Raw genomic sequence first — 27,644 nt, 5'->3', positions numbered from 1 at the left:
AAGGAGATGGGATGGGATTTGATACTGCCATTTTGTGGTTGCAATCAAAGCAGTTTACACATTACATACAGGTACTTATTTTGTACTTCGGACAATGGAGGGTTAAGTGACTTGCTCAAAGCCACAAGGAACCGCAGTGGGAATCGAACCCAGTTCACCTGGTTCTCAGGCTGCTGCACTAACCACTAGGCTACTCCTGCACTCCTCCCTTTGTGTGTCACCCCCCCCCCCCCTTGCAAATCCATGCTTTGTAAGTCAAGCAGGTATTTGCAGACCAGCATGTGAATATGCTAATACAGTACAGTCTCAATTACCCAGCGTAAATGGGACAGACAGGTGGTTGGAGAATCCAAAAGTCAGATGGTGGTGGACTTTGGTCCTGGGGAACTGAGGAACTGAGTTCAATTCCCGGCACAGGCAGCTCCTTGTGACTCTGGGCAAGTCACTTAACCCTCCATTGCCCCAGGTACAAATAAGTACCTAAGCCGCATTGAGCCTGCCATGAGTGGGAAAGCGCGGGGTACAAATGTAACAACAAAAAAAGATAATGCAGAAAACATGGATGAGGGATAAAAGGGAGGAATATCGTACAAGTACTTCAAAAGTGGAAGCAGTAACAACATCTTACAAGCCTAATGTGCCCAAAAATCTTACCTAGTACTGCTGCCTTTTATCTAAACATGACATCAAGAAAAAGAAAGAAACCTGCCCACATTTCATTCAACTAGGTGGTGACCGTCACCTAGGTATGTCGGACAATCCAGAGTAAAGTGGTCTGGTAGCCGTGTTAGTCTACTTTTAAAGGTAAAACAGAAATAAAACAAAACATAGAAAGAAAATAAGAAGATACCTTTTTTATTGGACTAACTTAATACATTTTTTTTTATTAGCTTGCAAAGGTAACCCTTCTTCAGATCAGAAATAAGCAAATGTTGACAAATATCAGATTATAAAAGTGAAACAGAAAAGCATTCCAATGACAGTCTGACAGGAAAAGGGTGGAGTGGGTTAGGTGAGAAACAGGGAGAGCTCGATAGGTGATAAACCATAAAATTATACTGCTTTGTCACCATCAAAGAGAGGTTTCTCTGACTGTCCAGGCGGCTTCTGAATTTTCAATGTGACATGTCCCCCTAGGCAGCAAGCCAAAGTAATACCCATCTCAAAAGGAAGCATTTTACCCTCATAAAAACGTAGAACAGCAGTTCTTAACCAGTGATGCCCGCACTCCCCCCCCCCCCCCCCACAAGAGGTCAAAAGAGGTGTGGAGAAGGGTCTTGATGTGAGGCAATGTATTGAACCTTTCTAGACAGAGTGAAGACAGTTAGTAGTAGTATAAATATGTACTACTGAAATTTCAGTGACATGTTAGCAGCTAACAGTTCGTGACATATGTAGCTGTCAGTCACTAGTGAACACATGGTTTTAGGAACGGGGTGCGGGAACCAAAAAAAGATTAAGAACCTCTGACCTAGAAGATAGCAGTAGATAATAAAAGAGGTTCACCACCAAAAGAAAAAATTGTGTTTCATTTGTAAAGTTTTGAGAATTTTTCTTGGATTTTTCAGGAATTTTTTTTATTGGTTCATGTCACACATTCAGTTTAATAGAAAAAAAAATTTGTAAACATTAGACCTCAACACATGCAAATCAACTTAACTTGCATTAATTGGTAGGTTAGTGCACATAAAATCGATTTTGCGTACACTGTTATTTTTCAAGGCACATTAATCTAACGCTTGCTGACAAATGCACGGTCCCGGCAGACGAAGGCCTTTTTGATATCTGACTGCTTTGCTGCAAACAGATCTTACTGGATCTGTGGTCTTTTTCCTCTTTCACCTCACCACTATGATCCCTTTCCCCTAAATCTGTAACCTTACATTTCCATTCCATGCAGTTTACACAATACTGCATCAATTGGTGTTAATTGGCGCTAATTGGCACTTGTTTGCAATTATGCATGTAACTTAGTTATCAATTGACGCTAACTGGCACTCGTTTCCAGTTATACATATAACTGCCCTTACACTGTATTCTAAAACCGTAGTGCGTAATTTCTTTAGCACACAACTGATAAGGGGGGGGGGGGGCGTGGATGGGTCAGGGGCGTACCTAGCACTTATTCGCACAGGTTCTACAATACTAGCAGTCAGGTGTCAGCATTTATGCCAGCTATTGAGCTAACATCGCTGCTCATGTCTAAAGTTAGGCAAGCAATGGCGGACTTACAGAATACTAGTGTAATGGTAATTATGACTAATTGTCACTGTATAATTTGTGCTTAGCGGGCACACTTTAGATGCCTAACTTTAGGGGACCTTTTTAAGAATTACCTGCTTTGGGCTAGATTCTATATATGGCGCTAAGAGTTACACATGATAAACTGGGAACATGCCCAATTTAACACGCATAACCAATCAGCGCTGATAATTATTTGTCCTGTTTGTCTGTCCTGATTAGATTGTAAGCGCTGTTAAGCCAGGACTCTCTCTTCATGTTCAAGTGTACAGCGCTGCATACGTCTAGTAGCGCTATAGAAATGATAAGTAGTAGTAGTCTTTGGGATTCCGGAATCTTGCTACTCTTTCTCCTTATCTCTTATTTGTCCTGTTTGTCTGTCCTAATTAGATTGTAAGCTCTGTCGAGCAGGGATTGTCTCTTCATGTTCAAGTACACGGTGTTGTGTACGTCTAGTAGGCCTACAGAAATGATACGTAGTAGTAGTATAATTGGGTGATAACCAGTTATCAGCAATAATTAGAATTTATGCGCATATCATATTCTATAACAATATGTGCATAAATTCTAACCAGTGTACATATTTCGGGGTATGGATAGGGGCGTTTCTGGGAGCATTCCCAAACGTTATGCTCGTTGATATAAAATATAGCCAAACTGCGTCTAACTGAAGGCGTTGGCATTTAAGCCCTGCCCATAGCAAGCCTAATGCCAAGCGCCTACAGTTATGCATAGTTTATGCCTAAGCGTGATTCTATTTAAAAAAAAAAAAAAAGACAGGTGCTTTTTATAGAATCATGTTAAGCACATTAAACTTTTGGTGCCAATTTTTAGGTGCTACTCATAGAATACACCCCTTTGTGCCTGTCCCAAGCATGACTAAATTCTGTCGCTGTTTTGACTACCGCAATCTCCACTGGAAGGCCTGTTCCAGATGTTTACCACCCTCTCAGTAAAAAAAAAAAAAAAAACTCTCTCGTATTCCTTGAGCTTCATATGATGACCCCCTTGTCCTAAAGCTTCTTATTTCCTGCAAAATATTTCCTTATGAATCCCGCTAGATATTTGTTTATTTAACAATTCACATGATGGACATTCTACGGCGGTTGGAAACCGCAAGTCGGTCTTCTGTGGCACGTTAAGATGTTTCCATTATATACGTTCATTGTCAATATTTTGGAACATGCAAAAAACATCTATAAATGTTTTCTCATTATATGCCGCATTTTTTGGCAGTTTTTAAGTAAACGTCCAAAATCGGACTCAGACGTCATATCAAAAATGCCCCTCCACATATTACACCTTTGCTTACACCCTACGCTGCCTATTAAAATATTCTATTATGTATTGTGTTGACATTGTAAGTAGTATACTGTGCCATACTTTGTATTATCTGAATCTTTTTACTGCTGTAATTGTCTATTGCTTAGGTTTGATCCATTCTTACTGTACACCGCCTAGAGTGAATTTTTTCAAAAAGGCGGTAAATAAATACAAGACATGCCCCCTTCTCCTTCTTTCTGCAGTTTTAAGTTTTTCACTCTCTTCCGGCACGGCTTACATTAGAGAGCATGCACCACTGTAATGGCCCTCCTGTGACTTCCATCCAAGCCTTTGATGTCTACTACTACTACTTAACATTTCTAGAGCGCTACTAGGGTTACGCAGTGCTGTACAAATCAACAAAGAAGGATGGTCCCTGCTCAGAGGAGCTTACAATCTAAAGGACGAAATGTCAAGTTGATGCAGTCTAGATTTCTTGAGTAGAGGAGTGGTGGTTAGGTGCCGAAGGCGACATTGACGAGGTGGGCTTTGAGCAATGATCTGAAGATGGGCAGGGAGGGGGCCTGGCGTATGGGCTCAGGGAGTTTGTTCCAAGCATGGGGTGAGGCGAGGCAGAAAGGGCGGAGCCTGGAGTTGGCAGTGGTGGAGAAGGGTACTGGAAAGGAGGGATTTGTCTTGATGTCCTTATGTAGATGTGGTCTCCAGAACACAGCATTTTTGGGGAAGGGGGTTAAAGCATATTTGGAACTCTTCACCATTCCTTCAGAATCTTTAAGTTGTCTTCATCCTGTCTGTCCCCGATTTTCACGTTCTCCTTCTCGTGCTTTCACCATGTCACTTATAAAGACAGAAGACAAGTGGACCTGGCACTGATCCCTTTCCTCATGGGGACACCATTCTCTGAATCTTGTTACTACACAGTAACATAGAAGATGACGGCAGAGAAAGACCTGTATGGTCCATCCAGTCCGTCCAACAAGATAAACTCATATGTGCTACTTTATATGTATACCTGACCTTGATTTGTCCATGCCATTTTCAGGGCACAGACCATAAACCAACTTCTTTTTTTTTTCTCTCATGCAATATTTTACAGCTATGCTGAAAAGCTCCTTTAAAAGAAAAATGACAACTCTTCTGTGTACTGTACAAACTTTCCAGGCACACCCAAGTCCCTGTTCAAACACATTGCACCCCAATCGTCCATCATAAAGGCACATCGGAAGTCGTGTACACAATATCATTGGTAACTCCGTTTCAAAACAAGTGCAGGACCGGATTACAGAAACAGAGGGGGGAAAATAACACCTTACATGAGCACACAGCTGTGGAATGCATTACCAACTCAATTGAAAACGATTAACGAAATAACTAACTTTCGCAAAAATCGCTGAAAACCTTCAGACAAAGCCTATCACTAGAATCCAGAACTAACCACAAAAAACCCCACTCCTCCCTTATTCCGACTGTCTTCTTTCCATAATTGCTTGACTAGATCGACTTGTTAGCCTTGATATCTTTGTAACACCAATTGTATTTCTCGTTCCCTGAAATGGTGATACCATAACAGGTCTTTGTAAGCCACATTGAGCCTGCAAACAGGTGGGAAAATGTGGGATATACAAGTGCAATAAATAAATAAATAAATAAAATCAGCTTTTTCCCATCTTTCTTATCTCTCCATCATATAACAGTACTTACTGGCATGTACCATACCTCCCCTTACAATCTACTGTGTCTCCAGTTTGAACCTGTCCATTTGGGTCTGGACCTCACATAACAATTGAGACCCCCCCCCTGCCCTGCCAATCTAATGTCCAGGAATCAAATGCAAGATTGAGACCCCCCCCCTGCCAATCTAATGTCCAGGAATCAAATGCAAGATTGAGACCCCCCCCCCCCCGCCCTGCCAATCTAATGTCCAGGAATCAAATGCAAGATTGAGACCCCCCCCTGCCCTGCCAATCTAATGTCCAGGAATCAAATGCAAGATTGAGACCCCCCCCCTGCCCTGCCAATCTAATGTCCAGGAATCAAATGCAAGATTGAGACCCCCCCCTGCCCTGCCAATCTAATGTCCAGGAATCAAATGCAAGATTGAGACCCCCCCCCTGCCCTGCCAATCTAATGTCCAGGAATCAAATGCAAGATTGAGACCCCCCCCCCCTGCCCTGCCAATCTAATGTCCAGAAATCAAATGCAAGATTGAGACCCCCCCTGCCCTGCCAATCTAATGTCCAGGAATCAAATGCAAGATTGAGACCCCCCCCTGCCCTGCCAATCTAATGTCCAGGAATCAAATTGAGCCTGCCATGAGTGGGAACGCACGGGGTACAAATGTAACTAAAAAAAAAAAAATGCAAGATTGAGACCCCCTGCCCTGCCAATCTAATGTCCAGGAATCAAATGCAAGATTGAGACCCCCCCCTGCCCTGCCAATCTAATGTCCAGGAATCAAATGCAAGATTGAGACCCCCCCCCCTGCCCTGCCAATCTAATGTCCAGGAATCAAATGCAAGATTGAGACCCCCCCCTGCCCTGCCAATCTAATGCCCAGGAATCAAATGCAAGATTGAGACCCCCCCCCCCTGCCCTGCCAATCTAATGTCCAGGAATCAAATGCAAGATTGAGACCCCCTGCCCTGCCAATCTAATGCCCAGGAATCAAATGCAAGATTGAGACCCCCCCCTGCCCTGCCAATCTAATGCAAGATTGAGACCCCCCCCCCTGCCCTGCCAATCTAATGTCCAGGAATCAAATGCAAGATTGAGACCCCCCCCCCTGCCCTGCCAATCTAATGTCCAGGAATCAAATGCAAGATTGCTGCCAGTGGGTCATCAGGACAGCCCTTAAATTGGTTTTCAGTGATAAGAGTGAACATCATTACAGTGCTTGTCCAAAAAAAAAAAAAAAAAAAAAAAGCAAACAATTTTCTTTTAAATAAGACCCTGAAATACAATAAGCTTAGAGGACTAGATGAAAACCTGGTGTCGTGCCGGCCACAGGCTTACCCTGCTGCATGCTTCCTCATTAGTGGTCTACAGGTTGACGAGAGCCTCAGTTGTCAGCTTTTTACCTATTTTGGAACATCGTCGTATGGGAAATCCACGGCAATCAACACATACCAGAAAACAAGTCTAGCGTAGGACCGTTGAGCATGGATAACCACTAATGTCTCCACAGCTCTGAGGACCTGAGTCACTCGCAGGGAGAACTTTCTTTTTCATTTAGCAACTAGTTAAAAAAAAAAAAAAAAGAAAAGAAAAGCTAACAGAGAAGGAATGCCACTCCTTACAGATGAAGTTTTGCCAGCTGGGTTACGCTAGGACATTGTAATGCTTACATAATAACCGTCACATCGTTAGGCTGCAGCCAACAGAGATGGGTAGCCAGAAAATGTTTCTTTCATGTCTTCCCCTGTGTCATTTATGGGAATTTTCAGCTTGTTCGTGGATTTCTGGCCATTTACCCTCAACAGGGGCGGCCAGAGGCAATCCGAGGTGAGGCTGAGATAATGCCACCCTTCCCGGTCATGGTCTGGCACCTCCCTCCTTCCTTCTCCAACCCCAAGCTTACCTTTGTTTTCCAAAAGGTGGCGGCAGCGATTCCTATAGGCTGCCCTGCCGCCGGCACCGGCCTCTTCTCTCTACTGCGGCCCGCCTCTGAGGAAACAGGAAATTATGTCAGAGGCAGGCTGCAGTAGAGAGAAGAGGCCGGTGCCGGCGGCAGGGCAGCCAAACGAAATCGCTGCTGCCGCTGACTTTTAATAAACAAAAGTAGGCTCAGGGAAAGTGACTAAAGAAGGAAGGGGGAAATGCCAGAGAGCGGCCAGTGTGAGGGTATATGACGCTCCAGGAAGAGTGCCGCCTGCCGAATGGTAGGGCTGCCACTAACCTCTAAATTGTATAAATGGCACCTACGGTTGGGTACACAAATATACACTCAGTTATAGACCAGGATCAATTACAGACATAACATAATTAGCTAATTGGCGCTAATTGGAGATAAAGACAATAATTGGCATTAGCAACCACTAATTGGCAGTTCTGCATCCAACTGACTTATGCCCCTATTCTGTAAACTGAGCACCTAATTTCTCTCGTGCATAATTCCAAATGGGGCGTGGCCAAAGGAGGGGTACGGTTGGGTCCCAAGATTTAGGCGCACAGCTATGAATACCTCCACTTCTGCACCCGACAGAAGTTAGGTCTGAGCATTTACATCAGCCTTTGGCAGGTGTAAACGTTCACACCTAAGGTTAGGCGTGAAAATGACTTCCGCCAGGAATTATGCGCAGAACTGTCTTTATGGTACTCACGCTTAGCGCACATCATCCCAACGCCCAACTGACTAAACATACCCCCCTTAGTCTTTACAGGGGCAACGTCATTAACAGAGCGCAGTCTTCACGGACAGTACACGTGCGGCGGTTTGCGTATTCGCACACTATCGAGAAAAAGTGGACTCTTTGCAAACAGCATTACACTATCAACACAAGAAGAGACACAAACCCCCAATTCTATGACGTTCAGCGCGCAATTTTACGCTTCTAACTTTCAAGATTCATCATGCAGGAGAACCATCTTACCTCTCTAGGCTCCTAACCCCTTACTGCCCCTCAAGAGTGCTTATATCCTCACATCAAAACAGACCCATCGCCCCTTCCTTTAGCGAAAGTACTAGACACCACACCACACAGAGTTCGATTTTTTTCAGTGCAAGGCCCAGAACTCTGGAACCTGCTCCCACAACATCTTAGACTACAAACATCTCTTCAAAAAAATGTAAAACTGATCTTAAAACAAGGAACGACCACAGGAGGTGGAGGAACCCACAATTCCTACGTCAAAGTAGTACAGCAAAAGGGAGTAGGATGGTCCGGCCTTTTGCAATAACCAAGGGAGACGTCTAAAAACTCAGTCTTTATTAGGAAACAATCAAATGACTCGACAAAGCAGCTTAAGTGCATGAGCAAGTAAAGAGCAGCAGTGTGACAGTAGCAAAAGCAAAACAACTGAAGACTGATTCCTGAGGCAGGCGCATAGGTGCCAAAACACAGCTGCTGTGTCATTTGATGTTTCCTAATAAAGACTGAATTTTTAGATGACTCCCTTGGTTATTGCAAAAGGCCAGACCATCAAACTGATCTTAAAACCAGGGGCGTAGCTAGACCTTGCGGCGGGAGGGGGCCAGAGGCCGAGGTGGAGGGGGCACATTGTAGTCTGCCATCCCGCCGCCGCCTGGCTGCTCCCCGCAGCAATTTAATACCTTGGCTGGCGGGGGTCCCCAACCCTTCATCCAGCGCCGGGTCTGGGCGCCGCCACGTTGCCTGCCCTGCTCGCTCCTCCCCTCACGTCCTGCCCGCTCCTTTTAGTGAAATTGAGCATGCTCAGTTTCACTAAAAGGAGCGGGCAGGACGTGAGGGGAAGAGCGAGCAGGGCAGCCAACATGGTGGTGCCGAGACCAGCGCTGGATGAAGGCTTCAGCTGGTGGGGGTTGGGAACCCCTGCCAGCAAAGTCAGGGGCCCAGAAGAAATTTGGGGGAGGGGCCCACGTAGCTACACCACTGCTTAAAACATTCTTATTTTCAGATGCCTATACTCGACTTCCTTTCGGAACAAATCGGATGTGAGACCAACCCACAGAGCGAATTCCCATTGTACTCCCCCACCCCACTGTCCTATCAGATAATGTAATTCTACCCCCCCCCCCCCCCGATATTATCTATACATTTTCCTTAGAACATAAGCCGCTCAAGACTTGCTATTGATGGGTGGGACAGGAAGACCTTCAATAAACCTGAAAACTTGGTATGTTATAGAACAGAGAAAATATCCAAAAAGAATAAGGGGCGAAAAAAACACTCCACGTGTAATATTATCAAAGAAAATAGGAGTAGTAAAAGGGTGGCAAATCAGAAGACAACTTAAATTCACACAGGGAGGCATCAGATGCTTTCAGCGTGGAGTAAGGCAGTGTGTCCCACGTCCGGTCCTGGAGAACCCCTTTGCCAGTCAGGTTTTCAGGATATCCACAACGAATATGCATGAAAGATTTGCATATAATGGAGGCGGTGTATGCAAATCAACCTCGTGCATATTCAATGTGGATATCCTGAAAACCTGACTGGCAAGGGGGGTTCTCCAGGACCAGACTTGGGAAATACTGGAGTAAGCTACAGGGTCTCCTACAGCGCACAGCTGTTTCAGATCCAAGCTCTCAGAACTTCATCAAATCATTTGCCTCTAAACTGAAATTTAAAAACAGTAAAATGTGTCAAACCAAACATTGGGGTCCCTTTTACTAAGCTGCGGTAAAAGACAGTCTGCGCTAGCGTCAGCACCAGGGGTGTAGGTACGTGGGGCCACAGGGGCATTGGCCCCCACAGATTATGCCCTGGCCCCCTCTACATTTGGCCCCCACCCCCGCTGCATCAGGTATCTTGTTTGCTGGCGGGGGTCCCCAATCCCCGCCAGCCGAAGAGTCGTCTTCAACGCCGGTCGACTCCGGCGCATTCGTCGTGGGATCATCTGTTTCTGACGCCTTACGTCCTGTACCGTGCATGGAGCCCCTTGCAGGACGTAAGGCGTCAGAAACAGATGATCCCACGACGAAGGCGCCGGAGTCGACTGGCGCTGAAGACGACTCTTCGGCTGGCGGGGATTGGGGACCCCTGCCAGCAAACAAGGTACCTGATGCGGCGGCAGGGCGGGGGTTTGCGGTTGCGGCGGCAGCTAAACAGTGCCCCCCCACCTCGGGCTCTGGCCCCCCCTCCCGCCGAGGTCTGGCTACGCCCCTGCAGCACATGTTTTTGACATGCACGGAGGCTCCCTTTTACCACAGTGGAATAAAAGGCTGTCTTTTTTTTCCCCCTCGAGAAGAAATGGCTGTGTGGTAAGTGATGCACAAGACGAAGGAACGGGGAGGAAGGTTAGACGAACCCCAGGAACAATGAGGTGAAAAGTTTATTGCTATGGTGTGTATAAAAATAACATAAAATCAGTGCTCAAAATTCAATTATGTGTAAAACAGCACACAAGAAAATAATATCAGTACTCAAGACTCAACAATATACAATAACGTAATATCAGTGCTCAAGACACGACACGGGACCGTGTTTCGGAACGTGACCTGCCTGCCTCAGGAGTCTGACAAGAAAATGGAGTTATGATTGTACTGCTAGGTGGAAAAAGCGACAATCGAGTGCTCCAGCTTCTTATTGTCAGACTCCTGAGACAGGCACATCATATGCTGAAACACGGGGGGGGGGAGGGGGGGGGGCTAATGCCATAATCCTTCCGAAGGCCATTTGGGGCACCTTTTTATGACAAAAACAGGTCTAGACCAAAATGTCTGAACTGTAGCCCTGGAAGTTTTTGTTTTGTCTCATTATGACTGAAAAATGTCCCAAGTCTTTAAGGAACGCCCAAATCCCGCCCCCCCCCGACACGCCCCCTTGTGATTTTAACACACTGCGGATGAACTGCACAGCAAAACATTTCGAAAGTAGCAATTTGAATGTTTTGGAAAGCAAAACGGTCTATATGCCGCTTTTTAAATGTTTTTCTCTTTCGAAAATGAGTCCCCCATAGTAACATAACAAATGACGACAAATAAACACCCCAAAAATGCAGGCCAGTGCTGCACAACTGTTGTAAACTGACAACATTTTACTCTCTATCAGCTTTAAGGTGTCTTCCCCTCCCCCTCCGAGTTACACACATAGCTGGTGATATGAACACGACACAATTGATCTGTCTTTGCTATTTCTAGGTCACAATGTTTAACCTGAAGTCCACATAGGCTGCTCTAAGCATTTGTCAAAACCATTTCTGAATTTCCACATTACCTTTCGAGCCCTCTTCCACAGAAGCGCCTCCGTCCCTGTGTTCTTCCTGCGTCGGTGGCACCCGTGACAAAGGATCCGTGCACGTGGAATGAGCCGATAAGCGGCGGGCGCCGGCGTCACTCCCTAGCCACTCCTCTCCTTCCAAAGCCTTCCTCCCCTCCTCTCTTCTCAGCGAGCCCTTCCGGAAAAACAGTAAAGGAGTCAGGGCAGCGCGTGGCGGCTTCTTCGGTGCCTTTGGTGGCACGGCTGGTGGCTGCTCTTCCTCCTCCCCCATTTCTGTGGAAGCCTGGGAGGAGATCTTGCTCCTCCGTGGGGGCTTGGGGACGCAAGAACTTTTGACAGCCTTCTCCCCAGAAACCAACGCACCAGTGCCTCTGCCATTGCAGTCCACCCCAGCTTCAAAAATCTCCTCCCCACCTAAGCTGCCCTCAGTCATAGGTTTGTAGGATGTGAGGACCACGCCAGTATCTGCGGCAGGGGGGCTGCTGCTCACCCCTTCGTTTTTAAAGCTGCCTGAATCGCCTGTGCCTTTCAGAGAGTGTCGCTGGACTGGATAACTCTTAGACTTGTTCCCCCAGGGCTTGCTAGCTTTTGGCAGCTCACTTTTTAAGTCTGGTGCCGGACCCCGTGCCAAGTTCCCATTCATGTCTTCACTACGGTCGTGCGACGCCCCCTCACCAATGCCAAAACTGTGCTGAAAGGAAAGCGAGTCAGATGAAGAAGACAGCGATGAACCCGAGGGCGTCACGGCCCCTTCCCCTGCCTGTGTGGGGGCTGGGACCCAAACCAGCACCATCCCTGGCCTTTTGGTGTGACAGTTACAGGGGCAGGCTGCTTGACAGCTGGACTCAGGCTCCATCACAGCTCGCTCTCCTTCGGAATGTCCCATGTGCTTTGTTTGCATCTCATCCGTTTCGGGCCCTACAGAAATCAAAAAAAGAAATCAACTAGTAATAATATGATGGTGATTTCACAAGTGAATGAACATCTCTGGAAAAACATGACTAAAGTTGAGAATGGCAGATTTTCATGTCATGCGTCAACCCCCCCTCCCATGGAGTTAACGAGTTCTGCACTTAGTTGATCTAATCCGTGAAGTTCTAAATTCCTGTTGTATAACACATTCTTTGCTCTAATAGAATTCATTGAAACGTCATAGGGGTACGTTTACTAAGGTGCGCTAGCGTTTTTAACGTGCCTGTAAATTTAAGGCGCGTTAAAAACGCTAACGCGCCTATACATTTCTCTGGGCGCGTTGGCGTTTAACGTGCGTTAAAAACGCTAACGCGCCGCTTAGTAAACATAGGCGATTGTTTGCTTCTGATTTTAGTCATGATTCCCAGGGATGGACACAAATAGGGGAAAATATTTTCTTACTCAACATATATATAGTTAAGCTGTGGAGCTCATTGCCAGAGGATGCGTCAAAGGCAGTTATTTATTTTATTTATTTATTTATTAATTTAGATTTTGTTCACACCTTTTTCAGTAGTAGCTCAAGGTGAGTTACATTCAGGTACTCTGGATATTTCTCTGTCCCAGGAGGGCTCACAATCTAAGTTTGTACCTGAGGCAATGGAGGGTTAAGTGACTCGCCCAAGATCACAAGGAGCAGCAGTGGGATTTGAAATGGCCAGCTCTGGATTGCAAGACTGGTGCTCTAACCACTAGGCCACTCCTCCACTCCAGAATCTTGCTATTCTTTGGGGTTCTACATGGAATGTCGCTACTCTTTGAGATTCTGCATGGAATCTTGTCACTCTTTAAGAGTCCAGAATCTTATTTATTTAGATTTTGCTCACACCTTTTTCAGTAGTAGCTCAAGGTGAGTTACATTCAGGTACTCTGGATATTTCTCTGTTCCAGGAGGGCTCACAATCTAACTTTGTACCTGAGGCAATGGAGGGTTAAGTGACATGCCCAAGATCACAAGGAACAGTGGCGGCCACTTCTGGATTGCAAGACCAGTGCTCTAACCACTAGACCACTCCAGAATCTTGCTATTCTTTGGGATTCTACATGGAATGTCGCTACGCTTTGAGATTCTGCATGGGATCTTGTCACTCTAAGATTCCAGAATCTTATTTATTTAGATTTTGCTCACACCTTTTTCAGTAGTAGCTCAAGGTGAGTTACATTCAGGTACTCTGGATATTTCTCTGTCCCAGGAGGGCTCACAAAGTTTGTACCTGAGGCAATGGAGGGTTAAGTGACTTGCTCAAGATCACAAGCGGCAGCAGCAGCGGGATTTGAACCGACCACCTCTGGATTGCAAGACCCATGCTCTAATTACTAGGCCACTCCTCCACTCCAGTTAGGGCCCAATTCAGTAAAGGGCGAGAAAAAAAAAACAAAAAAAAAACTTACACAACAAGAATTTGGGCACTAACCCCCAGGATTCTATATAGTGCAATTTATGTTGCGCACGCAAATCCAGTCGTATTCTGGATTTCTGCTTAATTGGTTAAGCAGCCAATGAGCACTAATTGACAATTAACAAGTTATTGGGATTAATTAAAATTTACTTGGACACTGGTCTAAGTGTATTCTGTAAAGTGATGTGCACCAATTCTAAGGCGCATAGCTGAAAAGGGGGCGTGGCCATGTGCATGTAATGGGCGGGTCGTGGGTGTTTCTAAAACCTACGCGTGTTATAGAATACATCTGGTACACACCTAATTTAGGAGTTGCCCTTTAACATCAAGTTTTACTTGGTAACTGCCCATGACTAAATTTAGTCACATGGACGGCCGCTCGGTGTATTCTGTAAACCACAACAGGTATATTCTATGAAGTACGCCGTTGGGGGGGGGGGGGGCGCCAGTTTTTTTTTTGTTTTTTTTTTAAGCGTGATAAGTGCCAATTCTAGAACGGCAATATTGATTCCTAAACCCAGTGGCGTAGTCAGGAAATTTTTGTCTCCCTCCCCCTCGTCTCTGTTTTAGTCTTCACCCAGGCAGCAGCACAGGCACTCGTAGGCCCTTCACAAAACAGGAAGTTGCGTCAGAAGGAGCAGGACGGTTCAGGGAGGAAGTCCCGGTGCAGGCCACAATCAGCCTATGAGTGCCACTGCCTGGGTGAAGACGGCAGAGCAGAGCGGATTTTAAGGTACAGGTGGGGGGACCGGGTCTGACAAGGGCTGCATATGCAACACACACACCTAGTATAAAGTACACCACTGCCTGAGCCCAGCCTTTTCCTCTGGTAAGGTGGACATGACACATTCATGCATCCAGCTTTTCCTACATCAGCACACAACTGTGGAACGCACTACCAAAAGCCTTAAAAGCGACCTACGACCACCTAAACTTCCGGAAAATACTAAAAACCACCCTGTTCAAAAAGGCATACCCTCCCGATCCAACTTAAAAATGACTGACCTTGGCAACACAAGAAAACTGAAGCATGTATGAACACAACGCTACCCTCCCACTGTGTATTTGTTCACACCGGAAACGGCAAACGCCTTTCCGGCACTATGTAAGCCACACTGAGTCTGCCAATAGGTGGGAAAACGTGGGATACAAATGTAACAAATAAATAAATACCAGGTCTAAAAGCATACAGTATATTTTTTATTAAATCTTTGGAACTTAGCCTCTCTCTTCCTTTTTCCCTTTGAGCCAGAGAGTCCAGTGCATGCAATAATCTCACCCTTTATTCAGCCACCCACCCCATGGGTTAAATTTGTACAACCCCTCCCCCTCTCCATTTCACTTCCTCCCTGACATACTATATGTTATAACGATACGGTAAACTGCTTACAATCAGGCTTGTTCAAGTTCAGTCCTAAAGAGCTACAAGCAGACCAAGGTTTCAGGATATCCCTAATGAATATGCATGAGACAGATCTGCATACAATGGATGTAGTGAGCATGCAAATCTGTCTCATGTATATTCCATCAGGGCAGTGGTTCTCAAACCCGGTCCTAGAGGCACCCCAGCCGGTCAGGTTTTCAGGATATCCACAATGACTATGCATGAGAGAGATTTACAAGCAGTGGAGGCAGTGCATGCAAATCTCTCTCCTGAATATTCATTGTGGGTATCCTGAAAACCTGACTGGTTGGGTTCCTCCAAGACCAGGTTTGGGAACCACTGGCCCAAGTAAAACAGATCCTCTTTAAAAGCCTACAGGGTCTCCTCATTTACCTCTCACCAGAAGGCCTAGCTGTGCTCCTCCGAGACTAGGGAGCTAAGGCACAGTTTCCCCAACGTCGGTCACCCTCGGGAGAGGGCCTGAAGCTTGTAACCTACCCAAGCACAGCCTCTTGTCTTATCGTCCTGCACAGGAATGAGGATCCTGAGGAACAGGGGGCTTCCTGTTTTGAAAGTTCCCGTCTCTTTCTTCCTACAGAGGCAGGCTGAAGCCCAGGAGGACCAAGTCAAACCGGCAAAGGAGGCAGGAATGTTTTCAGCAAACAGTGCTGAGTAACTCAGGGCAGCTGAGAACGGGCGGCTGCCTGCAAGACTATTTTTGGCAAGATTATGAACAGACGCCAAGGATCACATATTAAGAACGCTCCTTCTTTCTCTTCATGGTGCTGTGTCAGGGGCACTAGAACAGATTGGGAAGTGGGGGAAGTCTGATAGTGGGGACACTTGTGACAATTCAGTTAGAAAGATTACTTTTTTTGGGGGGGGGGAGCTTGGATCTCACCCAGAGGTGCAAAGATGAGTTATACCAGTGCATTTTTTTCTAGCAAAAAAGGTGCTGGTACTCAAATGCTAGGCCACCCTTCAGGGGTGGGGTGATCATTGAGGGACCCACCCCACAATGGCCAGGCCCCCTGCAACCAGTCACAGAATCTATGACAAGGCAGAATTGGTGTGTAGAGCCTGAGCTCTTTTGGGGTCCATGGGTCAATTTTAGAGACAATGGAAAAGGTGCCGGTACTCAGTACCCCCTCAACACCCCCCCCCCCCCCGAGTTATACATTTTTTGAAATCACAATTTAAGTGACTACATCCTTATCCAACTTATCAACGCAATCTCAATCATTTATAGCCTGCTTAATCACACACCCCCCCCCAAAAAAAAATTGGCTTAAAAAAAAAAAAAAAGGCAGATCACCGTAAAGTAAAGCAAATATCAACTTCACAGTCAAAAAACAAATTGTACAAGTAATCAAAACCAATATTCCTCTAGGTATTTTTGAAAAGGAAATGTTTTTAAATGTTTATAGAATGACGAAAAGAGGTAAAACTGTTCTAAATTCGGGCAGCCTGGAACGGGAAAGAATTTTACAATATTCTCTAAGACTGAACACCCTGGCAGGGGGGAAAACACAGCAGATAATGATCAATTGATCAGAAAGTCTGCTTACTTGGCGTAATAGATCTAAAATTAGTTAAATAAATAGGTGCCGTTCCAGATTTTTTTTTTAATCATTTAAATTATTTATTATTTGTTACATTTGTATCCCACATTTTCCCACATATTTGCAGGCTCAATCTGCTCGTGAACCGGAAGCCAGGTGACGTTTTCTAAAGGGGTAACATGACCAAAACAATTGCATCACGCATAACAGCCCCTCAAGTTAAAATACTGCAAAACAGTAAGAATTCCTCACCCTTACCAGAAAAATAATCACAGGTTTTCACTTTATATCCCTTCCTATGTTTTCTTTTTCTCTCTACCCCCACTACCCCTCCTCCCTCCACAAAACATTTTAATAAATGAAATGAAGTGTCAGGATGCTCTAGAAAAAACTGTGGTGAAGAATGATATCAGCGAGAGGACAGCTGTCTCACCATCAAGGAATAAGCGTTTGTCTGTCTGCTTCAGCAACAGACAGCATACGAATGTGGAAGCATTTGAAATCCCTCCAAAAACAGGACAGATCTCAAACCCAGATCCCTCAGGCCTCTTAAAGCACATACCAGGCCTGTGGTCTGTTACAAGTGACAGCAAACAGAAGCCTGGCACGGAGAAAGTGAAGTGACCTCACCGCAGTCTCAAGAGGGCTCAGACCAAGCCCAGAAATGCAACCGTTAGTAGGGATAATGAATAGCTCAGGCTGCTAGCATCCATCCTTGGCATACAGTTACACAGACAAGCAAAGAACCCTCTAGACCTGGGCTTCTCAACTCAGGCCTCAGGACACCCAGTCAATCAGGTTTTCAGGATATCCATAACGAAAAAGCGTCAGATCGATTTGCATGCACCTCTTCCACTGCATGAAAATGTCTCTCACGAATACTCATTGCGGATATCCTGAAACCCTGACTGGCTGGGTGTGCCCCAAGAACTGGATTGAGAAGCACTGGGCTAGGCCAGGGGTTCTTAACCACATGCAACCAGGCTTTCAGGATATCCACAATGAATATGCATGACAGAGATTTGCATAACAAAGAGGCAGTACATGCAAATCTCTCTCATGCATATTCATTGTGGATATCCTGAAAATCTGACTTGATATATGTGTCCTGAAGTCTGAGTTGCAAAATCACTGCTTCAAACATAAATTCGCATGCGCTGCCTGCATTGTTTGCAAATCTCTCCCATGTATTCTCATTGTGGATATCCTGATAGCCGGACTAGCTGCTTGCGGTTAAGAACCTCTGGTCTAAAGTGGTGGCTTCTCAACCCAGCCTTCGGGGAACATCCAAGTCTGTCAGGTTTTCAGGATATCCACAATGAATATGCAGTGGCGTACCAAGGGGGGGGGGGGGCGGTGGGGGCGGTCCGCCCCGGGTGCATGCCGCTGGGGGGGTGCCACGCGCCTGTTGGCTCTGAATCCGCTCGTTCCCTCCCTGCTGCTCCCTCTGCGCGGAACAGGTTACGTCCTGTTCCGGGCCAGAGGGAGCAGCAGGGAAGGAACAAGCGGACTCGGAGCTAACAGGCAAGTGGCACCCCCCCCCCCCCCAGCAGGTAAAAATGTACCCGTGGGGGGGGGGGGTCGCGCTGCACCCGGGGGGAGATGTAGTTTCGCCGGAGGGGGGGGGGGCGCATCGGCGATCCGCCTCGGGTGTCAGCCAGGCTAGGAATGCCACTGTGAATATGCATATGAGAGATTTGCATACCAAAGAGTCTGTGCATACACATTTTTCTCATGAATATTCATCGTGGATATCCTGAAAACCTACCCTGCTTGGAGTTCTCGAGGACCAAAATTGCCTACCCCTGTCTTAGACCATATAGTTAGACAGGACACAGAGGGATGGTCTACTAAATCACTTCTTCATATCCTTTCCAGCCTGATCATTCTTATGGTCCTAGATGACCTCTTGAGGTCCCTTCCAGCTCTTTGTACGAGTCTCAGAAAACAGACCAACTTTTTCTCCACTGTTATTGACTCAAGAGATAAAAGGTTAATATACACTTTTCTGGTTTATTCCCCTCTTTTCGAAAGGGAACCCTTGCAGATAATCAGGCTCTACATCCCCGCCCTTGCTGAAAGAGTAAACCGCAATTCATCACTCACCACTTTGATCGACACCATCTGCGGGATGCCAATCCTTCGTCCCAACGCCCAAAACCTCTTCCTGGTCCACCTTAGCTGGAATTAACTCCTCTTCGCTCTTGGAGATAAGTCGAGAAGTCCGTATCGGAGTCATGCCAACCTCGCTAGACCTGGGAAATAACCTCACTGGTTTTGATGGTGGAGGGCAGGGGATCTTGCCGTGGTCAAAGCGTTCAACAATGTTCTTCACGTTGCCCATTTTTTGCCATGAGGACGGCCGCTCCTCAACCGGTTGTGCAGTTCCAGCATCGTCCGCCGGGGCCTCCGTTTCACTCAGCGACACCAGAATCTTTTTCACCGCTTCCACTGGTGCGTTAGCCACGACAGTAGAGGTTGATGGGGTCAACTTTGCTGGGTCAGGCCTAGGGGGTAGGTAAGGCCTCTGCCGTAGTGGGGGTCTGGCCTTGATAAAGCGGGTGGGCTTCTGTGCTAGAGGAGCAGGAGGGGGCAAAGACTGTGTGGACGACATCCTGGTTTCCGATCAGCAGCGTATACAGCTCATTTTTTTTCCGGAGGACGATGAAGCAGGCCTGAAATATAAAATAAAATAAATGAAGCCAGTCCAACACGTCTAGCTGGAACTTTGTGATGTGACCGCCGTCCTTAGCCTACCTCTGCCCAAAACTGGCCCTCAGTCTAGCATTGGAAAGCTAACTATTTAAAAGTTAAAACCAGTAAAAAAAAAAAAAAAAATCAGATTTACCAAGTTACCCAGTTCCAGGAGGGAGATTTTAGGCCCGTCCTGGATTCTGTCAGCCTCATCCTGATGCATTATGGGACCTAAAGCACTGATTTCAATGGGTAGGATCAGGGACTACAAATCCCACACTGCTTTGGTTGAAACTTTAAAACCAGGACTGGCCAAAAAGCCTCCGTCCTGGAACTGGGAAACTTGGTAGCTCAGACAAATGGAGTGATTTTATACCAGTGGTTTTCAACCCAGCCAGTCAGTCAATGGGGACATCCTGAAAACCCCAACTGGATGGATGTGCCCCGAAGACTGGGTTTAAAACCCCTGGTTTCAACTTTCTCATTTATTACTATGTACCAGCAACAAATTTACCTTTTCAAAAAAAGCCGGTATGTCATCCATAATCTGTGCAAAACTCATCCAGCCGTCAGTCATGGCCATAGCTCAAAGCATTCTCCATCCTACTGGTGGACCCAGGGGCGTAGCTGCTATGGGGCCACGGGGGCCTGGGCCCCCGTAAATTTGGCCTTGGACCCCCTGCCGACGCCCCTCTCAACCCCCCCTCCCGCCAACGCCATCTGTACCTTTGCTGGTGGGTGACCCCAACCCCCCGCCAGCCGAAGTCTTCTTCCTGCGTTTGGTTTCTTCTGAGTCTTGATGTCCTGCTGCACGTACAACGTGCAGGACGTCAGACTCACAGAAACAGAACGAAGCCCTGCAGATCGCAAGGCTTTGTTCTGTTTCTGTGAGTCTGACGTTGTACGTGCAGCAGGACATCAAGACTCAGAAGAAACCAAACGCAGGAAGAAGACTTCGGCTGGCGGGGGTTGGGTCCCCCGCCAGGAAAGGTACAGACGGCAACGGATGGCGGGCGGGTTGAGGGGTGGGTCAAACTTGTTGGAGGTGGTGCTGGCGGCGGCAGGGGGTGTCGGCGATAGCGGTGGGGGGTGTCAGCAATGATGGCGGGGGGGGGGGGGGTAAAATGTGCCCCCTCGGCTCTGGCCCCCCCTACCGCTGAAGTCCAGATACGCCCCTGGTTGGACCAGAAAGGTCTTGAAAATACTCCCTCCTAGATAAAGCTGCCAACTGGATCCAGATTCACAGGACAGGGTCGATCCAGTCCTGGGTTTACCCAGTTGCATGCAGGGACAGGAAGTTCTGACTTCCCCATTGCAGTCCCTAAGCAAAAGCAAGCGTGCAACTCCCTGAATGCAACAGGTTAAACCCAGGACTGGATCAACCCTGTCCTGCGAATCTGGATCCCGTTGGCAGCCTTAACTCTTAGAACAATACGAGCCAATCTCTCTGCGGCTACTGCTCTGCCTTTCTTTTGGACCAGCTTACGTGCAATGCTTCATCCAGTCTTGTACCTCATGGCCACCAAAGCACAATGGGAACAGCTACGTGGAGCACAGCAGAAAAGAGCTTGCGGAATCCAGTGGCATAGCCACAGGTGGGCCTGGGTGGGCACTTAGGGCTCAGGCCCACCCAATATTAGCAGACGTTTAGTGGTAGCCGGTGGGGATCCCAAGCTCCGCCAGCTGAACACTTCCCCCTGATGGTAACAAAAACGCTACTGTCCACAATACTGGCACCTGCGCACGCTCAGCTTTCAACACATGCCTGCTACAGACTGCCAAGGTAGAAAGGAGCGTTTTTTTCACCAGCTGAGATAATTTTTTTGATTGGGGGGGGGGGGGTGACGGGAACACTTCGTGCCCACCCACTTCTTGCCTAGGCTCACCCAAAATCTGTTGTCTGGCTACGCCTCTGGCGGAATCTAGACAGAAAAAGTCCCAGGCTGAGCACCATTCGGTTCCTGTTTTGGTACCCATCAAAGAGTCATGTCCTGCAGATTGAGGAAGGCCTTGGAAGCCCAGAGGGGGGTGTTATTTGGTGGGGAGGGAAGGAGACCAGTGTCTGATGACAGTAGCTATAGAAAGAACACACCTCAAACTTCAATTTTACAAGTGCACCATGCAGTCTGTGATTTTTGAGGTTTGGGAAGAAGCTATACAATGACTTCAATTGAAGGGCTTATTTCCAAAACCCACCAAGTCCATATTAGTTGCATTGGAGAGGGTTTTGGAAATAAGTCCTTCAATTACCAATCCAAAACAGAAATTAAAACACCATTTAATGTCCTGATCCATTATGGCAAAGTGTTGCATGATCTCCATGATAATTTAATTAAATGTAGCATTTACATCCCGTGCTTTACCCACGAGAGAACTAGGCGGGTTAACATTTAAAACATAATTCAATAAAATACAATTAAAATCTTAAACAACCCACCCATAATTCAACCACTCGCAACCCTCAACTCAAGAGAAAAGACAAACAAAAATGGAATTAATCATTCCAAAATAAAGCAGAAAAGCCCACCCACCCATCCACCACCCCACAGAACTGCACGCTTCACACAGCCCTGGCTCTCAGGAGTCCCAGTTTTACTGGCTCTCTGAAAGAACATTGCCTTATATGTCAGGGTTTGCCTGTAAACTGGGAGTTAGAGAGTTAGGCATGACCTGCTTTCGACAAAAGAAAAAAAAAAAAAACATTCTCTCAAGAGAGTTTAACTAGGAGCAGAGATGAGAATGCTGTTTCCCAGAAGATTAGGTGGTTAACTTGCTTCATTGAGATTGGGCAACTCAAAATATTGCCTTAGTCAGGGATGAGCAACTTGTAGCCACTGGACTCACAGCTTCATTTCCCCAGCCCTGCAGGAATGTGAAGTTCTGCTTGGCTAACTTCCTATAAATCCTTTCCTGCAGAGTGAAACTGGATTACTGAATTTAGGATGTGTTCTCCCCAGAGCAGATTCTATGACCCACAACCTGTAAACTGTTTTCCAGCTAAGCAGGCTGACTCACGTAGCAGCAGGCCACACCTGTATCTCTTTCAGACTGGCACATGAAGGGGAGGACTCAGAGTGGGCTGGATCTGGCACAGACCTAAACAGGCCTGCCTTCGCAGGACACCTACTGTTCTGTGCCACACACTGGCAATGTCAAGAAGGAAAAAGATTTAGATTTGCAGGTGTTACCTTGTGAACCTTTTGAAAGACATTCTCGGGTCAATTCCAGGAGTCACTAGGTCAATTCACAGCACTATTCTGTCCTATTTTATTTCTTTGGATTTTGCTCACACCTTCTTCAGTAGTAGCTCAAGGTGAGTTACATTCAGGTACTCTGGATATTTCTCTGTCCCAGGAGGGCTCACAATCTAAGTTTGTACCTGAGGCAATGGAGGGTTAAGTGACTTGCCCAAGATCACAAGGAGCAGCAGTGGGATTTGAACTGGCCACCTCCGGATTGCAAGACCAGTGCTCTAACTACTAGGACACTCCTCCACTCCGGAATCTTGCTATTCTTTGGGGTTCTACATGGAATGTCGCTACTCTTTGAGATTCTGCATGGAATCTTGTCACTCCTTAGGATTCCAGAATCTTGCTATTCTTTGGGGTTCTACATGGAATGTTGCTACTCTTTGAGATTCTGCATGGAATCTTGTCACTCTTTAAGATTCCAGAATCTTATTTATTTAGATTTTGCTCACACCTTTTTCAGTAGTAGCTCAAGGTGAGTTACATTCAGGTACTCTGGGTATTTCTCTGTCCCAGGAGGGCTCACAATCTAAGTTTGTACCTGAGGCAATGGAGGGTTAATTGACTTGCCCAAGATCACAAGACGCAGAGGTGGGATTTGAACCGGCCACCTCTGGATTGCAAGACCGGTGCTCTATCCACTAGGCCACTCCTCCACTCTTATGCCTTTGTACATCACCCAGTGCATTTTTTCCTAGCAAAAAAAGGTGCCAGTGTTCAAATGCCAGGTCACCCTCTTCAGGGGCAGGGTGATCACTGAAGGACCCACCCCACAATAACCAGGCCCCCTGCAACCGGTCACAGAATCTATGACAAGGCAGATTTGGTGTGTAGAGCCTGAGCTCTTTCATTAAAACTTGGGGACCATGAGTCAATTTTAGCAGACAACGGAAAAGGTGCCGGTACTCAGTACCCCCAAGTACCCCCTCAAAAAAACCCTGGCACCACCACCGGAGAAGTCGCATCCAATTTTGGCACTAAAACAGACTAACTTCTTTTTTTCTTTTTTAATTAGAATTTAGCCTAGAAAGGTTACAAGTGGGAACTGTTGGATAATTTTATGTCTAGACCAGTGGTTCCCAAACCTGGTCCCGGAGGCACCCCAGCCAGTCAGGTTTTCAGGATACCCACAATGAATATTCAGGAGAGAGATTTGCATCCACTGCTTGTAAATCTCTCTCATGAATATTCATTGTGGATATCCTGAAAACCTGACTGGCTGGGGTGCCTCCGGGACCAGGTTTGGGAACCACTGGTCTAGAATGTCCAAATATGCAGCGGTTGTTACGTTTTATGTTGGTGTTCATTCAAAAAGTTGAATAAAGATATTTGATCTCAAATAATTTAGCCTAGAGAGAGAAAGAAAGCCTAGCTGGGCCTCACCATGGCCTCCGATCCAGAAGAAAAAGAGGCAGCTAGCCTAGTGGGGGAAAAAAAAAAAAGAAATCTAGGCCAGAGGATATGCTGAATCCTGGCCCCCAAGGCCCAACCCCTGAAGAAGTGTTTACAAAGTTTGTGAATACACAGAAAGATTGTTAGTTCAAAGAACCTTGTGAAAATTAAATAGGAAGGAAATGTTAAACAAAACTACAGCCTAAGCCTAGGAACAAAAAAACAAAACAAAACAATGGTTTCAGAAATTTGAGATGAACATTTCTGAGCAAGCAAAGCTGAAGCAAACAGGTTTTTAAAATGGGGGGGGGGGGGGGGAGAAAACATAAGGAAGAAAGCGAACATCGTATTGCTGAATGGAGTTTCTGGTGGTTTTCAGCTTTAACTCCGTTGAACAATGATCTAATCTTGACTTGGTAAAAAAAAACTAGCCAAGGGGTTTCTGCCACCATACCTACAGCAATGTCTGACTGAGCAACTCTTGACCTTAAAATAACTGGTGCGCCAATTCTTGCAAGGGACATGGAGTAAAGCTAGCAGTTCCTTCCATCATCAACCCCTCTAAGCCTTTCCCCCTGGCAGGAGGACAGCAACACTGCTTAACCTGCACCTGCCAGCTTCACTTTAAAGTTTAAACCTGGGAAACCTACCAGACTGAAGGAGCAGGGGAGGAGCCACTGGAGGTGTGCAAGGCCCTCTACAGCAGTGTTTTCCAAATCCAGGCCCGGAGTACCCCCTTTGCCAGTTAGGTTTTATGGATATCCACAATGAATATGCATGAAGGAGATTTGCATATAACTGGGGCAGTGTAAGCTCATCTCTTTCCTGCATTTTCATTGTGGATATCCTGAAAACCTGACTGGCTAGGTGTGACCAAAGGACTGGGTTGCTAATCGGATTCCAATTCATGAGACAGGGTTGATCTAGTCCTGGCTTTATCCCATTGCAGGCAGGGACTTGTAGTCTTGCTTATCTTAGGGAATGCGATGGGGAAATAAGAACTACAACTCCCTACATGCAATGGGATAGACCCCGGACTGGATCAATCCTTTCAGGCAAACCTGGATCCAGTTGGCAACCCTACACCCAGACAGTCATTTTCAGAATATCCATAATAAATATGCTTGAGATTAATTTGCATATACTGCCGTTGTATGCAGATCGATCTTATGCATACGCATTGTGGTGATCCTGAAAAGCTGACCGGACTGAGAATCAATGCCCTGGGATCAGGCCCATGCTTTTCCTTCTGACACTCCCACCCCCAAGTTGAGGCACAATAATTGAAGTTATCACAGTCTGAGCACTGGTTTAAAGGCGCTAAAAATCAAAGAGGAATGAAGAGCTGACTTGCCAGAAAGTAAACAAACCCAAATTAGAAAAACTTACACGGAAATGCAGCTCGGTCTAGCCTGCGTCGTAAAGCTATGATCTCCGAGCCTGAAACTCTAACTGAAGTTTCATGGACCAAAGCTCCCAGGTCCATCAAGATTTTCTAAAGAGGGCGAGAATAAAATGGTACTTCACCACAGGACTGCTGAGAGGGGGGGGGGGGGCAGGGTGGGGACAAGATTCCCCAGACCCGGCCTCCAAGGGGGACCCAGAGCTAGAATGTTCTGCTCACTTAAACTGTCTCTCTCCTGCTCCTCCAGGTGATTGCATTGGTCCCGGCACATAGGAGCAGGAGAGTGACAGACCGAGGGAGAAGAAGATGCCGGAAGGTAAGGGAGGCGGCGGTGGCCCTGTGCTGTCTCTAGTTCAGATTTGCAGACTCCCCTCAGCGATCACTGAAAATGACAAAGCTAGCACTAGTTTGAGCCTAAAACACCAGAAATAAAAAGGAGAAACAGCCTGGAAACTGGGTCATCGGAGCAGCAGCAGCTTTGACAGGCTTCCTTCACAGACAGAAGAAGTGGATAGAGATTTAATTAGAAAGGAAGGGATCCCCAGAAGCTTAACTGGTGGTGGGAGGAAGGGCTGTTGGTTGGGAGGTGGGGATAGTGCTGGGCAGACTTATACGGTCTGTGCCAGAGCCAGTGGTGGGAGGCGGGGCTGGTGGTTGGGAGGCGGGGATAGTGCTGGGCAGACTTATACGGTCTGTGCCAGAGCCAGTGGTGGGAGGCGGGGCTGGTGGTTGGGAGGCGGGGATAGTGCTGGGCAGACTTATACGGTCTGTGCCAGAGCCGGGGGTTGGGAGGCGGGGATAGTGGGCAGACTTATACGGTCTGTGCCAGAGCCGGTGGTGGGAGGCGGGGCTGGTGGCTGGGAGGCGGGGATAGTGCTGGGCAGACTTATATGGTCTGTGCCAGAGCCGGTGGTGGGAGGCGGGACTGGTGGTTGGGAGGTGGGGATAGTGCTGGGCAGTTATACGGTCTGTGCCCTGAAAAGACAGGTACAAATCAAGGTAAGGTATACACAAAAAATGCCACATGTGAGTTTATCTTGTTGGGTAGACTGGATGGACCGTGCAGGTCTTTTTCTGCCGTCATCTACTATGTTACTATGTATGACCAAGGTCTCCTACAGAAAAAGCATGAAAGAGAGGTAGCGCTATCAGTTTCAGTGACAAATTTAAAGGGGTGGGGGGAGCCCATACGGAGTTAGATTGAGGTCAAAGGAGCCACATGGCACCCTTAAATCCATCCCCAGTTAGGCTACACTATACTGACAGTAAGGATGCAGTTCAGTAGACTTGAAATATGTCAGTCAAACCCTGATTAAAGGTTCTTAAGTGCAGCCTAGACACAGACACTGCTGATTTGCGCCCACCTGGCTCAGATTACTTTGGCAAACTTCAAAACACCTTATTATCTAGATGTGTTCTGGCAGAAGAATACAGACGTCTAGAATGGAGAAATCTCCAAGCTAGGGCTCATTATCGAGGACATTGTGTTTAATAATGAAGCGACTGCAACGGTGCACATCTTGTCCCAGCCTAAATCACCCCTGGAAAGACCTTGGTAACCCCATCCAAGTGTGTGAGAATAGAATCATCAGCAGAGGGCAACCAAAATGATAAAGCGGATGGGACGACTTCCCTATGAGGAAAGGCTGAAACGGCTAGGGCTCTTCAGCTTGGAGAAAAGATGGCTGAGGGGAGATATGATAGATGTCTATAAAATAATGAGTGGAGTGGAATGATGTAAATCACTTTGAATAAGCACATAAGCACCGCCACGCTGGGAAAAGGCCAAAGGTCCATCAAGCCCAGCACTCTGTCTCCGACAGCGGCCAATCCAGGCCCCAAGAACCTGGCAAAAACCCCAAAATTTAATAACGATCAATGGACTTTTCCTTCAGGAATCTGTCCAGACCCCCTTTGAACTCAGCAAGGCCAGCTGCCGTCACGACCTTCTCCGGCAATGAGTTCCAGAGTCTAACCACGCGCTGAGTAAAGAAAAAAACTTTCTCCGATTTGTTTTAAACCTACCACATTCTAATTTCATCTTGTGTCCCCTGGTTCTATTATTGTTAGAAAGTATAAACAAACACTTCACATCTGTCCGCTCTACCCCACTCATTATTTTGTACACCTCTATCATATCACCCCTCAGCCGCCTTTTCTTCAGGCTAAAGAGTCCTAGCCTTCTTAACCTCTCCTCATAGGGTAGTTG

General features: G+C 46.7%; 1 protein-coding gene across 2 annotated transcripts in view; it reads right to left on the bottom strand.

Moving 5' to 3' along the window:
• The window catches only part of ARHGEF15 (Rho guanine nucleotide exchange factor 15), a 61,211-nt gene extending 36,485 nt beyond the window's left edge, over positions 1-24,726 (bottom strand). Inside the window, exons 1-3 of one of the 2 annotated variants that reach the window (XM_030187539.1) lie at positions 24,681-24,726; positions 18,803-19,371; positions 11,376-12,296 (exon numbers count right to left, since the gene is read on the bottom strand). In XM_030187539.1, coding sequence (XP_030043399.1) covers positions 11,376-12,296; positions 18,803-19,310 — 1,429 coding nt within the window. In that variant the 5' untranslated portion in view covers positions 19,311-19,371; positions 24,681-24,726. Of the gene's footprint in view, positions 1-11,375; positions 12,297-15,632; positions 15,738-18,802; positions 19,372-24,680 lie in introns of those variants that run through there. The other variant, XM_030187540.1, reaches the window with a different exon arrangement.
• Between the last annotated feature and the right edge of the window lie 2,918 nt (positions 24,727-27,644).

Source organism: Microcaecilia unicolor, chromosome 14, assembly GCF_901765095.1.
Source record: "Microcaecilia unicolor chromosome 14, aMicUni1.1, whole genome shotgun sequence".
Taxonomy (NCBI): domain Eukaryota; kingdom Metazoa; phylum Chordata; class Amphibia; order Gymnophiona; family Siphonopidae; genus Microcaecilia; species Microcaecilia unicolor.
Note: the sequence above shows the minus strand (reverse complement) of the source record. Positions and strands in the feature narration are given on the sequence as shown.